The sequence below is a fragment of the Monomorium pharaonis genome, chromosome 7 (assembly GCF_013373865.1).
Source record: "Monomorium pharaonis isolate MP-MQ-018 chromosome 7, ASM1337386v2, whole genome shotgun sequence".
In the NCBI taxonomy this organism is placed as follows: Eukaryota; Metazoa; Arthropoda; class Insecta; order Hymenoptera; family Formicidae; genus Monomorium; species Monomorium pharaonis.
Window position 1 is genome coordinate 9177188 of NC_050473.1, and position 16163 is coordinate 9193350.

General features: G+C 39.8%; 1 protein-coding gene across 2 annotated transcripts in view; it reads right to left on the reverse strand.

Moving 5' to 3' along the window:
* Window positions 1-16163, reverse strand: part of LOC105835904 (microtubule-associated protein tau) — a 29724-nt gene that overhangs the window by 6699 nt on the left and 6862 nt on the right. Inside the window, exons 2-6 of one of the 2 annotated variants that reach the window (XM_012679561.3) lie at window positions 10744-13161; window positions 10551-10671; window positions 3737-3870; window positions 503-2336; window positions 20-54 (exon numbers count right to left, since the gene is read on the reverse strand). In XM_012679561.3, coding sequence (XP_012535015.1) covers window positions 20-54; window positions 503-2336; window positions 3737-3799 — 1932 coding nt within the window. In that variant the 5' untranslated portion in view covers window positions 3800-3870; window positions 10551-10671; window positions 10744-13161. Of the gene's footprint in view, window positions 1-19; window positions 55-502; window positions 2337-3736; window positions 3871-10550; window positions 10672-10743; window positions 13162-16163 lie in introns of those variants that run through there. The other variant, XM_012679562.3, reaches the window with a different exon arrangement.

Sequence of the window (16163 nt, forward strand, 5' to 3'; positions counted from 1 at the left end):
TGTAATTTAAGATATTTACCCCGCTAACTTCTCTTGCTCTACCGTTTTGGATCGCTGTTAAAAGAAAACAAAATATTATTACACTGTAATTAAATAATTACATCAATTGAAAACATGCATACGTCAGTACTGCACCGAAGCAAAGTCTCAAGAGTCTTGAATATAGAATCGGATTGGTTCAGTTCTTTGTGAAGCCATTAATTTATTTTAAATAAATGTGTTAAAATATATATCTTTTTATTTTAATAATAAAAGATCTAAGAATACAAGATTTAATTTTTAATATTCTAACGAGAGAAATAAATTTCCCTGTTTGATAAATTGATTTTACAATCGTCTTATTGTATCGAATTTTTGCAGAGGATGAAGGGATTGGGAAATATAGCTCCTCTTGAATTCTTAAGAAGCATGAGTGATTGCAAACAAAATCGCAAATTAATATTTGTGAAGCAAATGAGGATCTGTTTCATTTTATTCAATCTGCGTGCTCGCACGCAAGGACCTTTTTTCTCCGCAGTTTTCTTCTCGCGATCCAGTGTTTGCGTGCGTGGTGTTTTAACTGTTAGAGTGGTGGGCTTCGACATCGCTGCCGATGTCTTGTCCGCTTTTTCATCGGTGCCGCCTTCGACGATGGACGTTATCTTCATCTCGTCGTCTGTCTGTTTCTTGCTATCAGCCGACGATTTCGGTGAATTCGATAATCGGGGACTACCACCGGCGGACAGCGTTCTCTCTTGCCCGTTGTCGAAGCCCCTTACACCCTCGGGCGATCTCGGTGATCTCGGTGATTTGCCGCCTGCGTCGCTCGTCGAACTCAGCGACGACGCTGGTCTGCTGGAGTCTTTCACCCGCAGAGTGTTGTCGGCGGATTTGTCGCGAGGCGGATTCTCGGAGGGTTTGTTCAGCTCCGTAGAGGCCTCGTCGTTGCCCGATTCCATTCCAGTTCGAGGTGTACCCGAGCGTGACCTGTTGGGCGTTCTCGCCGCGGCTTCCGGCTCTCTCTCCGCATTCGGGGACGGCGGCGCCAACTGCGAACCTGGGGTACTCGCACGCGACTTATCTGGCGACTTCGACTCCGGTGTTCTCGATTCCTGTTCCGCGTTTCCAGGCGGTTCCAGTCGGGCTGGAGTACTGGAACGCGATTTATCTGAATTCCCGTCTTGTTCCGCGTTCTGAGGCGCGTTCAGATAAGACGGAGTGGCAGATCGCGAATTGTCCGAAGATTTCGAGGGAGTCTTCAAACTCTGTTCGACGTTCTCGAGTGCGTTGTTGTCATTGTATGGACTACTGGACTGTTTCATTTCGTTGATCTCTTTGCTCGATGGCGGTCCACCAGTGAATTGCTCTTCCCTTTTTTCTTCCTTATCGTTATTTACTGCGGAAGGTAGGCCACTTTGAGAAATGAGCGTCGCCGTGTCATCATCGTTAGCAGAAATTGGCCTTGAGGGTACGTCTCGCTTGTTCTCCATTTTTTCTACTTTATCCTCGACGGTAGCCGTTCCCGGCCGGCTCGCAGGTCCACCAGTCTCATCGAGTTTCTTCGGGATTGAAGGCGATTTAGAGCCGTTCACCAGTCCCTCGGGGGCACCACTGCCATCGTGTCGCGGCGACTTCTTGTCATCCATCACGACATCGTCGTCGTCGTCGTTCTCGCCGTTTTCGCGTACGTCGGACTTCTTTCTCTGCAGATAACCCTCCGGTTTATCAACGCCGGTCTCATTAATATCCGCCATCTTCTCGATGACAATGCGCGGTCGGGTTGGTTGCTTGATCTCCTCGTTTGACAAAAGCTGCTGTCGTTGCAGACTCAACAACGAGTCATTTCTCAGCAACGGTCGCGGGAATACGGATTCTTGACTGGGTCGTCGTGGTTCGTTCTGAGGAGGTGTGACGTCTGGGCGCTGAAATCGTGGATTCTGTTGTTGCTGTTGTTGCTGCTGCTGCTGCTGCTGCACCTGATACGCCTGTTGATTAACGACGAAGGGTGGCCGTTGACCTCCTGCTCCTTGCGGCGGAGGACCTCGAATCCCCGGGGAATACACGAAACGTTGATGCGGGGATGGTAGTGGATTCTGCAAGGGCAACTGGCCAGGCTGCGGTGACCTTGGTGGGAAAGAGCCCCCCGGTGGCCTCGGTGGACCGTAAGGCCTAAGCTGAACGAACTGACCCGAGGCTGGCGGCGGACCTAGAGAAGAACGGCTGTCCAATCGCCGTAATGGTGGTCCTGGTCGAGGTGCGCCTACGGGACCATTATTTATCGAATTTCTAGGAGACGGAGGTGGACCTTGCGGTCGCGCCTGAAATCCTTGCGGTGGTAAGGGAACGTTTGGCTTCACCTGCGGAAGAACAGCAAGTGTCGCGTACATCTGTGCGGAAATCTGTGCTCATCGGTGAGTCTGTTATAAGTCAACTTGAATATATTCGCGTTACAATGTAAGCTTTTTTATCTTTGAAAAGTTAGTTACTAAATATTTTACATTTTCCAATTTAGTAATATATCAGACTAGTGTAATTTAGTTCGCCCTAATCAAACACATTATTTTTATGGCCGCGGTATTACATAGTTTAGTTTATAAAAAGTTAGAATTGAGAATGTCATGGTTTGATAAAGTAAATTTTTAATGCTATGCATCAACGTATGCATCATTAGTTTAAACCAACAGACATGTTTTCATTGTCGTGAAAAATTATACAACAAATTATGTTTGTTTCTGGAATCAAAGTGTAAATTCAGTTATCTGTTCCTATTTCTGCTTGAAGGTAGAACAAAACAACATATATTAAATTTATTCCAAGTTTTCTGCGCCTCTGTTTAAATGTTGATATTTTATCTCCTCCAGCAATTTAAATGTAATTATAATATTTTAAGTTGATATAGTCAAACCTGAAACGCGCGGTTTGGCACCGAAAGCATTTACAACGTGATTACAATCCCTATCCTAATTTCGAGCGACATTGGCACATGAAGAAACGAAATCGAGAATTATTGGAGCAAATTGTGATCGACAGTATTAACCTTGACCTTAGTCTCGTCAATCTTTTTGTTATGCAGCCATTGAAATTGCAAGATTACAGACGTTGATTCAATTTTCTGCGTCATCCTGTAACCGTCAACTTTCGAGGTACAAAATCATTTCTTGTTGTCAATTTCGAATGGCGACTTCTTAGCACCGTATGTTAGTGACTGTTCGCTATCAGTCAGTGTTTTCACAATTCAATTTCGTTAGTTTCCAACGCGACATTTCGTGTTGCGGGCTAATCCGCACGACAGTAAAACATATAAACGTACTACGATAACAATGTAGAAAACCGCGGGAGAGTTATAGTCGCGAACTGGAGTCGAAATTCGTGAAATAGTGGCCCTGAGTTTATCGATCTTTTGATAATGCGGGTCGGTGACGTCTCGTCATGCTGTTTCCACCGTGCCTGCCACCGTTTTACTTTCGGCTCATTATGGGATCGAGCCACGAACGACTTCTTCCATCGCGATTCATTCGCTTCGAGGGGTGCTACGAGCACCGACGTTACGTTTGCAGGCAAGATTCGCATTATTCTTCCAAAGAAATTTTTTACCCGCGACAAGATCAAAGTTACTTATTAATTTAGATTTAGATATATCTCACTCAATAAATATAGAATTAGAATAAAAATATAATTTCTGTCGTTATTATTAAAGTCTTTATTAATGATCATTGAATACGTTTCGATTGATCTATGTAGCTTCTATGTTGCTTACCATAGTTTCTCCGTGGGCCGAAGCAGATTCGGCCACACTGTTCGTGGTTCCCTGCGAGTCCATATCGATTTCTTTCGCGTACTCTTATAGGATCTACCTCAATCACGCCTTGAACAATATGGTTCCCCGTAAACCTGTTGCGTAAACATGTGACCAACAGGTCTTCGTGAATGTTCACGAACCAAACGAACGACAACAATGCCGCTACTATGGTGAATAAATGTCGCAGCGTGTCGGACGAGGACTACCCTTGTCTTGTACTACCAAACAGACTGCATTACGATTTTACGCGCGTGATAAAAAGCGGCGAAGATGTGCCGAGAAGAAAGTACATTTTATCAAAAGAGAGCTAATGGAGAGTAGCTCCAACGTTAACTTTTTTGTCAATCATGGAAAAAACGTGAAAAGAACAATTTTATGATTATATTATAAATGTTTATGTAAATAGAACATTTTTAATTAATAAATCAGACCGGATTTTAGATAATCTAAAAAATTGTATTATTTTCATAATATTATATATATATATATATAAATACTTACGCACACAATATATAATTTTATTTGCGTTTAACAAATAAGTTAATCTTTTATTGACACAAAATTTAATAAATTTTAGTTACATAGTTGATTAATTATTTAAAATTAAAATTAATAATTAATATAAAATTTGCTGGAAAAGCTAATGGAACAAAATGATATGATATATTTTACTAGGTGTATGTATAGTGTAATTATTTAGATCATCTTCTCAAATCATCATTTCAGAAAAATTATTTTAATGATGTTTATATCAGAATATTTTAAAGGCTCTGATATTTAAATGCTGTGAATATATATAATTCATACCCGAAATATGATGTAAATATTTAATAGTTATAGATGTTTAGTATAGTCCTACAATGCGTGCAATGACGATAGCCTTCAATTATGAATTATCATCTGCTTTCTACCACAGATATTACGTGCTACAGATATTACGTGCCGACGATGAGATTACAGCAATCAAACCGATAGCAGTTACCAACGGTGTTTTACAAGTGCAAATACTCTATCACTGAACAGACGTGTGCGCCATTCAATTAAATACTTCAGTTCAACAATGTAATAACAATATTAAGAAAAGGAAGAGGACAAAATATGTATTAATGGAAATGTTTGGAGTTTAAATAATAATGAAAAATATTTCGCCTTTTTACTCTAAAAAAAGAATTTTCTTAAATTTCTTTTAAATTAAACGAGCTTTTTACGATGTAATAAACAAAATTTGCAAAATTTATTAAATCAGTTCCTCTTTTTAAATTTAGAATTACAATATTAAAATATTATTAATTACAAACGTTAACATTCGAGATAGAAATAAATGAAAATCAAAATACTCTCTAAATATAAAAAAAATTTCTTTCAGGTTATTCTTAGGAACATTAGGAACGAACGATCGGTTATCAAATATTAAGTTTATCGAACAATTCTTCGAATGTACGATATGTCATGTCTAACTGCGTACTATAAGCGTGATTTTGGCCGCCGTAGACCGTAAGAAACAGAAGGTAAAAGTGGTTGAGAGTTGAACGTAAACGGAGGAAGACACGCGAACGATTACTGGCGCGGAATGGCGAAACAGATCGTATTGCTGTGGATCGACGTCGATTAACCTTGGTGAGTAAAATTACTCTGCGAGACGAAGAAGACTCCGTACTCAGGAACGATAACAGGAGCAACGTTCCTTGAGCGGCCCTAACAATTACTCCTTACAACAATTATTCCTTACAACCGCCAGATTGAAAACGTATCGATTCTATTCATTCTTTTATATTTTATGTATCGTTCCAATTTCTCCTATATTAGTCTCATTGCCCATTAATCACTGTGCTGTAACATCATTGTAGAACGTCAGCCTCGAATGTGCATTTGGATTCGGCATTGACCTTTTTCCCGAAGTAAAGGTTTTTTGTCGTGTAAATATGTGGAACGTTATTTCGCGATATTTATCGTAGATTGTATATCAGTACATCTTCCATCGCGTAAACGGAAACATTTATTTAAATCAATATAGATTAATAAAAAAGACACACACAAGCGTAGATCCGAGGGTGTCGTCAGATTCTAGAAATAAATTCCAGTAAAAATGATTTTCTCTAGGGAGTTGAAATATTTTGTTGACGGAGATAAAAGCTTTCAAGAAACGCGTGGCTATGAATTTCACTTTCAATTTACAGTATGTGATATCAAGGTGGATCAAATTACTCACATTAATCACGTCACTGTGGTTGCTAGTAATTAAATCCGTCGGAGACACGAAAGAAACCTTAAAATAACATTTCGCACGCATCAAGTATGATGGTCTGAGTGCCCAATGATATCAAATTTAAATGAAAAGAGGCCCAACATATTATACATTACGTGTATTGCGTAGAATTTTAGTTACATTTAATCTCGCGAAAACCTCTTAGGCATTTCAGCATTATTCTTCATTAATCTGATTTACGTGACTTTATTTAATTTTCTTTTTTGGACCCTTTTTAAATCTTTTTCTAAAAAATACGAAGATTTCGAAAAAATATTCCAAGATACATTGTTATTTCTTCTCTTACCCATATTATTAGGCGGGAGGAATCTATAATACATGGTGGGAACTTCATGCGAACTCTATCACGGCGAACACGTGGCGAGAGTAATATATCGGATCGTTAGAAATAACTGCACTAGCGAAAGCAATTCATTCTGTCAAACTGTGTATCTTGCTTTACGGCAATCGTGATTACTGTACATTCTAAAAATTTAGATCGGAAAGTATATTATCAGAAAATCTCTTCAACGTTTTTATAATACATTTTATCGAATTCATATTGGAGCAAATCACACAGAGAATTTTCAGATGTTACAGTATATCTTATCAAATGTACACTCTTAAATTATATACGAATGTTCTTGCTAAAATGTATTACATATAGCAATAAGACAATCCAGTAAATATGATGCTAATGCAATCATTGTAATTATATTTAATAATTTTAGTAATTTTAATTTTACTTTTCTGTTACTTAAGATATATATAATTTAAAGATCGACAAAGTGCAAGCAAAACTGCAAGTTTAAAATGCGTATAAGTGTTAATAATTAAAAAATTTTGCCATAAAGTTTGCTTGATCGTCTCATTTTTTGGGGTGAAGTAAAATTCGAGTTATTTCTTGAATAAGACGCGATCGTTTCAAGTTTGTGAATTCACGCGAGAGTACGTCTGCCTGGAAATCCTAAGCACGTCGGTCACTTCCGCTTTCGTTTCCGACTGGAAGACCAGAAACAGGCTACTCCGTACAGAGCAGCGCTTTGCCAGCCGGCAAGTGCCCATTCCTGGAGTTATTGATCCGACCCGGTGAGCGTGTTCGACTCCGTCGTTCACGTGTGCACACACGGGATGCGTCATGTAATATGACTAAGTTGACGCGTTTAAACAAGGGCGGTGGACTCCCCGAAGGGAAGATGAACCCGCCGACGCCCGTGTGATCAAATCGGCCTCGATTTTAACGTGATGCGCAACTCCGGTTTTTAATTAAAGAAGCGATCATGGATGCGATACGAAGTAGCACAGCCCACCTATTAGCACCAAAGTTGAGGAAAATGGGATTTCAGCAAAGGTGGAAGGTTGAGTCTTGCACGTTGTTGCCAATTGCGCAATTGATCGTTAAATTAATCGATGATATAAGTCTCATGATCTGTATAATTCGTAACGCTATAATAATTTTACTAAAAAATTAAAAATTTTTGCAAGTATGGCATATTAAATATGACTAAAGGACACTTATAATTAAAGAAAAAAATTGTGATAACATCTTTTTAATACATTTAATAACTTAACAACTTAATAATTTAATCACTTAAAGATAATAACGATCACGCAATATTTAGATTCATTTATTCTTAATTAAATAATTAATTTTAAGGAAAGTAAAATCTATTATATCTTATTAAATTCTATTATCTTATTACATTATTACTTAAAATTAATGCCAAATGACATTAAAAAGATTTTATCGCCACGTGTGACATTAATGTAAATAAACGGCAAAGAATTCCACTATAGATTCTACTTGCCGAAAATTTTATTGCTCAAATCGGTTAAAATACGCGATGAGAGAGAGAGAGAGAGAGAGAGAGAGAGAGAGAGAGAGAGAAATTAGTTCGGTGTATCCCGGAATGCTAGACACGAATCAACTTTGTTATTGTCAGCGATGTGCCATTCTCTTGTTTTCTTCGTGAAGGAGGACGTTTCGCGCGTGAGACATGCATGCGCTAATTTTGATTTTTTGTCGATTACACGCGATCGATACCGAGCTCACGCAATGCCTGTAATTCAGTGAGACCTACATTCAGGTCATCGAATGGCAAGTAATACGATGCAATTTTCTACTGGGAGGTTTCCTCCCGAGGCGACAAAAAAAAAAGAACGAAGAAAAAGAAGCTTGTAAAACTTCGCTCGCGTCATTCCCCTTTAAATTCACTTTCGGTGTCATCGCTGAACGCGATCGGAACCCATTGCACTAATTGCTACTAACAATGAGAGAAATTATTCTTCGTTCGCACAACGTAGGACGTTTATCTATGTTCTATAAATAGCGCTCGTAGTACAGAGATAACGTATAGGAGTAGAAAAATATGGAATTTGGGTTACGCTGAAATGAAAATGCGATGACGTAAGAGCGCGACACATTTTGTATAATAAATTACACTTTATGTTCGCGTTTCACGTCGAGCTATTTTATGCTGAATCATACTCTCGGGGATGGCTCAATTAATTATAACTTTTTGTACCTGTTTGTGCAACATTGCGCACACAACCGGTACAGTTAGATTTGATGACTAAGGCAAGCACGTAGTACGTTTCAGCGACGTGGGGGTGAAAAATCGCACGAATTCGTACCTTTGCTCGTAAGGGAAAATTGAGAGTTGCATGGATTGTTGCTGGGAATTTACGAGCGATGCCTTGGCAAAACAAAAGGACATGTCGGGGGTAACGACAGATAACAACGATGACGGGCGGGTGCTTCATCAGATATAGTTTGTAGGTACGGTTTATAGCGACGTGGGTTTATCACGCAGGAGCATCTTCGAATCACCTGCGGCAGACCCGCGACGTGCAATTGTCACGTGCGTCAGTTTATCGATAACATGCAACGCTTCCTGGATGTTAACCCATTTACCCGCCTTACGAGCGTTTCGCCAATGAGATTCACGTGGATAGGAAAGAGTACATTAATGTTTCAAGCTGATGAATTCCGGCAAGAATTATACCACGGCGATATGTCACACTTGAAATATCGTTCCCTGGATATTTGAAAGAAGTAAGCCGGCAAAAAATGACGGCACTGAAGCGATAGAAAACGAATGGAAGTAATATAAAACTCAGCCTGATTAAGATCTTCCGTGAGTAATCGTTCCTTGGAAGGCCAGAGACATCGCGCCTTCATTTCTGATACTCGACAGTTGTGAGAAGTTGTGACAGAATTTATTTCTTGATTAAAAAAAAACAGAGAAACGGAGATGGCCGAACGATCTCGAGGTGGCGATAGTGACGATACGGCGTACGTGCCGTCTAAGTCACGAAAGAAGTGCCGAATTGAAAAGGGTTCGAGTGCCAACGGAGAGACTGGTACTGGTCGATAATCAATGATGCGATCGGCTTTCGAAATAAATTCTGCTCGTAGACACACCTGGTACAGCCCTTTATCGTGGTGTCTCCGTAATGATTTAAGACCCTTTTATCGAGCCAAGCTTTTTTATTTGACGGAGAAACGAGGGAGGCTACTTTACGCTCCTTACATAAAGTGTCATCTTATCAGACATAAAAGATACCAATCTGCATTTTTAATTAATTAATACGCGTGTTTTCGTCACAAACATACTGCTTTCTATTATTATTTCTTCGGATTAATATTTTTCTTACAATCTGTATTTTTTCTTCATCATTATTTCCATTTTGATTTTAATAATTATTATAGTTATTATTATTATGTAGAAAAATCAAATTATTTAAAGCTTTGTTGGAACAAAATACAAGTTACAGATGGATGTTTAAAGCCAAATAAATTTCCAACTTTTATAATTGAGAATTCTCAGCACCGGCCATAGTCTACCCATTCCTAATTTTCAAGAAACTTTCGCCGCTGAGAGTTTCTGAAACTACGAGAGTTATCGTTAGTTTCCATAGTAAATGCTGTGTCTTTAAATACGTAATTAAATAACCGATATAAGAAAGAAACAGCCACACCAAAATCTCATAGAAATTTGCAAGCGACTTTGAAATACAGTTTTCGTCATATTGCTTAACACACCTGTAAAAGTGAAGTATAAAGAAAACAATCTTTTACACTAATTAGCCGACGCAACAGTACTACTGTACGCGTGTACGATGCTTAATATTCTACGTGCGTAACATGACTATATACTGCTACGATGTGTGATTGAACTATTAATTTGTATCGTCGTGTACAGCGGCCCATTACACTGAAAAAAAAATTTATTAGATTGAAATAAATATTCTTTTCAAATAGTACCAAGCACAAGTTTTGTAAAAAATAAACAATATTTATTTCAAATAAGATATTTTCTAAATTATATAAAATATTATCTTATTTGAAATCAATATTACTTATTTTTTATAAAACTTCTGCTTGGTACTAATTGAAAGAATATTTATTTCAATCTAGTAAATTTTTTTTTCAGTACAGGAACAATTTATCGAGCAGCAAGGTCTACGAGTTGCACAAGTGATGTTTCTTTGATGGAGACACAGATCGACTACATTGATAATTACCACGATGATTGAACGGCGACTGTGTGACAGCGCGGCTCTTGCGTTACTCCAATGACTATCTCTCCTGCGCTCGTACACGATACACGCTTACGTCACTTTTAACGCGTGGCTACTTGGGGGTCTAAAACACGAGCTCAATTAATTTTCGGGCGCAGGCAGAGATCGTCTGCGTCATTTAACGTCATTTACGAACCGGAAAGTAACGCACGGCTGCCGTTATTCAACGTGTCGTCCGGCTTTCGAACTCTCGAATGAAGCTCTTTAACTGTTGCGCTTAATTACCCGGTCAAAGACATCATCATCGCGCCTTGAGCGTCCGTACATCCGGGCGGCCGACAATTAAAATCAAAATGTCCCGTCGAAGGAGGGAGCGACGAGGCGGAGTTCGCGGACAAAAACCGATTTCTCGTCCCGTGACGATTTTTTTCAGACGCGCAAAACGGCGATTGAAATGCGGACAGAGACGCAGAGAGGAGCTCTTGTTGGGCTTTTCGTCGACGACGTCGCGGCCCGGCCCCGTTTGGAAAGCGTTCGGCTTACCTGGTGTCGTCGGTTTCACTTTCGTCGAGCCTACCTCGACTTACGCCGGCTCGTGAGTCACTACGCTCGCGCGCGCGATACCCTGCGGGAGAGCCTCCTCGGCAAAGAACGTAACCGGAGCTCGCTCGGTCAGGCCGCTGCCGTCCGTTTGCCGTCCTGCCGTTTCCTCTGCTCCTGCGCTCCAACGCCCAGCCGGACTCAACCTTACCCTGCGCACTACCACTCGACCATGCCAGTCTGCTCTATGTACAAGGCGGATCCGCGAGACAGAGACAATCTATCGATAAATTATGTACGTCTCGCGCGTGCCCCCCCTCCCCCCGCCCGCTCCCTTTTGCCACGTAATTGGCTTTTCCACGCAGTTTTTCGAGACGACGCGGTCCTACAATACAGATACCTGCATCCAAGGGGTGCCAAAAAGATTTGGCGAGCCTATGTGATGTCTACGTCGCGAGAATGTCATATGTGTGCCGGAACTCTATTGATATTTATTTTCCTTTATTTATTTAAGGCTTGAGCAAGAGACACGCGACTGTACGGCTGCGAGACACTTTGGCAGAATCAGCAACGTTCGTTTTGCGGAAGATTATACGTGCCGTTCCTTCCGGGGGACGTTCACCGCGACCTGCACACCCCCGGCCGCTGCGGATTCTCGATAGAGCAAGCGTGCCAAATTTTTAACGATTGGGACGCGGTCCAACGAACTACAGACGTCGTCGCTCCGATGCTTACCAGTAAGGAGATAAAGGCTCCTTTCAAATACAAACTACACCTTTTGTTCGATCACTTGATCGTTCGATGATCGCGAGGTGAGAGTGTAGTTCCCGTCATTTTCCGATGTCTCTACGGAGCTCACCAATACACCTCGACCTGCCCCGTCTCAATTACCGCCGCCCCCTTTCGTGCCGAGCCAGGTCTTGGTGTTCAGTTTATCTCTCGCACGTAATATTTGCTAGCGTGAACAAAGTCAGAGACGCACCCTTGCACGCGGTCATTTCAATTCCGCTGTTATTACCTTAATGCGTCGCGGGCACGGCTGTTTTAGTACGTTCGGGGTGGGAGGAGCTCATTCAGAAGGGAGAGAATCTGAGAACTCCGCGCACTTTCCTGTTCCAACAATGACGTTTACTATATTGTTTGATTTTTGTTGGAAATTCTTCGTTTATGTTGTTAATTAAAAGATACGATTTAATGTAATTCGATGTCAGAAAACCTTAATTCGCATATTAATATTAAAAAAATATGTTATTTCTTTTATAATAATTCGACGTTTTTCTTAAATGCTAGAAGCATCATCGTGAAATATTTGTACGCAATACTGGATGTAATTTCAACAATTCAAAATCAATTAAGTCAGACAGCTTTCTCCTTTTTATGAAATATCTCAACTAGACCTAAAAGCATTTTAGCGTGAAAATTTCCATACACCGATCAGTTGTATAAAATTTCACTACGGGTCTATTATTAAGTTTGATTATTCTGTCGTAGTTTCTCGAAGCGGGTCTTAGAATGCAAATGAAACGACGCGATTGCAAATATTCCGGCGCGGTTTGACGATAAAAGCCGATTATGCCGGCGCGGAAAAGCCTCTTTGAGGCGTGAATGCGATTGACGGCGCCTCGAGCCGCTTTCGACGCATTCGCGAGACGTTGTTGGCGCAGCTTTCCTCAGTCAATCGCTCATCTCGCGCCTCGTATTACCTCGTCTCAGAGTTATCGCACGGCAGATCGCTATTCGCTCGCGCGAAGGCCGAACTTTTCTCCGATCTGAAAACAGTTCGGCCATTCATCCGGCGGTTACCAGCCCCTCGCCGTGGATGCCTCGGCCACGATGCTATCGCACGAGCAGACCGACCCCGACGAGTGCAGTCGCGTCTCGGAGTCGCCGCATCTCGTCGGCGGGACGTGCCGTTCGCGAGATCGATCGGTGCGTTTCCTCTCCGCGGAGAGACGAAAGGAAGTGGGAAATAGATGTGCTATCCATTTTCTTGAGGGAGTCGAGACTTTGCTTCGGTGTTCGCTTGCGCGCTGACGCCCCTGAGGGTGCTCGGACGTAATTCTGCTGCCCTTACCTGGAAAAAAGAAAGAATTTTTCAGATTTATTATCGCGATTGGCAGATGGTCGGCGATAACGAAAGGCGGCATGCAAAATCGATTGCACGAGGGTTACGAATTGCTTTTGCTAGGTCGCCGTGAAATTATCGAGACGCGCCAGTGTGGAATTTGACGGCTGTTAAGCACTATGCGAAATTGGTATAATGGTTAACGCCGCCGTTAAGAAATCGATGCCGTGCACACGGCAGGAGTGAAAATGCTAGTACGAAATCGTTTATCTACAATGTACTATATAATTGTTGCAACGCATATAGTTATAGTGACCCAATGACACGCAGAAAATTCACATATTCGTAATTTTCCTATCATCATATGCATTGTATATTTGTATATGACGAGCAATATAAGTAATGGCCTTTCTAAGTGACATTAGCTGTTATTAGGTGCTAACAAATGATCTTGAATACTGCTTTATTAATATAATATAAATATTTAAAAGCTATAGATATTAATTTCCAATGGAAAAATGTTTTTGTCCAAGATAAAGCGGAAATTCTAATTTCTTATATAATAAATATCGACCTGATTGAAATATGTGCACGCTGAAATGTTTTACGGAGACAAGCTGTAATAATAAATCGGTGCCTGTCGGTGATGTATGAATAACAAGAAACAAGAATTTCGCCATATGGACGATTTAGCCCTCCGATTGCATGACAGCCAACGTCGTCACCGATGAACGATCGTTTGAAATTTCCACTGCTGGCCTGCATTAGCCTGTCACGCAGAATCGATCGCTTGCAATTAATAGTAGCACGAATTCAAACAAATGTGAGATGAGGCGCAAAGCAAACACGAAGTGGCAGCAAAATGTGAATTATGATTCCTTTAACAACTACAAATTCTATTACTGTCTATTTATACATACTTGTCATTTAAAATTATTATAATATTATAAATTTATATAAAATATATAATTTAATAACTGAGATTGTAGCTTATGTTCCACTTGGTAACATTTTTTATTTACATTATGTACTATAAATTTCTGGGAAATGTAATTTTTCTGACAATTTCGAAATTCAATTTCTGTATTCGCGCTTTCGTGCAATCGTATGGAACTTTAATTATCAATATTCATACAGTTTACATGAAATTAATTTTGCAATACTTTTTTTCTCCTGAAATTGATTTTCAGTGATCAAACCCACGTATGGTATAATTGAATTAATATACGGTCGGTAGGGTGAAGCTAGATCAATAAGGGAATTTCTTCAGTAGGAAAGCACAAGCTTTTGTGATAAGCTCAAATGTTTAAAACACATACCAGTCGAGCAGAGCGGGTGACATGATACCGACAGAGTGTAAAGCTTTCGCTTATCAAGAGCTTTACATCCCAGTTACCTGAAGCACCAAAATGTGCGCGTCAAGTCAATTATTCTCTTGTACGAAACAAATCAAACTATTTTATCTTTACAGAAATATATAAAATTTATGTATTAGAATGAAATTTTATCGCATACCTACATTATTTGTAATTAAAAAATATCTTTTTATTAAAAATATTTTGTAGAAATATTTGATAATAAAATGTAATTGATGATTAAATTTCATAAGTAAACAATTATATATTTCTTCTATTTAAAATAAATCTCTTTTGCTGTGAATCGCAGCCTTCCTCGTATATAGCTTCGTTCAAAATGCGCGTTAATTTGTTTCAAGAGAGATGAAAATAAAGGAAGACACAAACTAATTCTTCCTTTCGCGTATAAGAGCTCTGGAGCAGCCTTGTGTGTTCACTGGAAGAGCATTAATCCACCCCGGCGGAAGCCCTGCAAGGTTCCCTCTTAAAACGTGCCCAGTGGCCAGTCTCTTATATCGATGAGAATCGATAGTTTTGTCTGTCTCTTATCCCCGTGAACGCCGTGTGGCCGCAAAGCTCGTCATAGATATTTATTACATGGTAAGCCAGGGTGGACTGTAAAAATGATATCTGCATCATGTTTAGGCTTCCCTCAGCGGATCGACAAACATGAACATTGCGCAGCCCTAATGCGCTTTCGCGGTGTATCTAATATCCTCACATTTCATATATTGATTTATTATATATACATATACTATTTTTAAAACTTATATAATTTTGCGCTTGTAGATTTTCCTCTCTCGTAAAATAGAAAATTTCTTCTTTAAATAAAAAATAAATTGATTAGATGTTGCAACATTACGTCAGATCGTTTGCACAAATATCTAGAGCACTGATGGTTGTGACTGCGATCTTTTTCTATTCTCAGCACGCGTGACAATTTTATAGGCGTAGGCGCCTTCTTTTTTTTCGGATAAGAATTTATAGTACATAATATACATTTTTTTTCTAGATAGACAAATTTCTAAACTACATTGCTAATATACTTATATCCAACGGCATTTTCTAAACTAAACAAAATTTAAATTAAACCGTGAACTTTACGTTTTAAGCGGACAAATAGCAGTGGTCGGCTGTAAAATAGACGGTCAGTAAGTAGGACTCTATATCTATATTGCACGGAATTAGTCGGTGGATAACGAAAAGGTGACACGCTGCTATTCTTGGCGCGTGAACCGGTAGACCGGTAGATACCTGTTTAAAGCCGTTGGATTCGATAGAGACGCAGTCATGCAATCACTCACGCACAGACGCACGCACTCACACACGCGCTTTTTTTCGTCTCTTTCTCTTTCTACCCGCATTTAGATTCCTCAGCACGAATCTGGTTATCTTGCCTAAACACGAAGGCAATCCGGATGCAGCGTTACATTTAACATGTGATTATCTTCCAAAGTTATTATTCCGATCTCTGGTAGATAAAAAGTTTTGAAACGTGCAAAAAGAGCGTAATTATGATTTAACTTTTATCATTATTTATATCCAAAATTAATAATTGTAATAAATAAATAATTAATAAATAATTCCGAATTTTTTAATTTCTATTCGTTTATTTTAGCATCATAGTACCACGTTCGTGAATACGAGTAAAGGTTT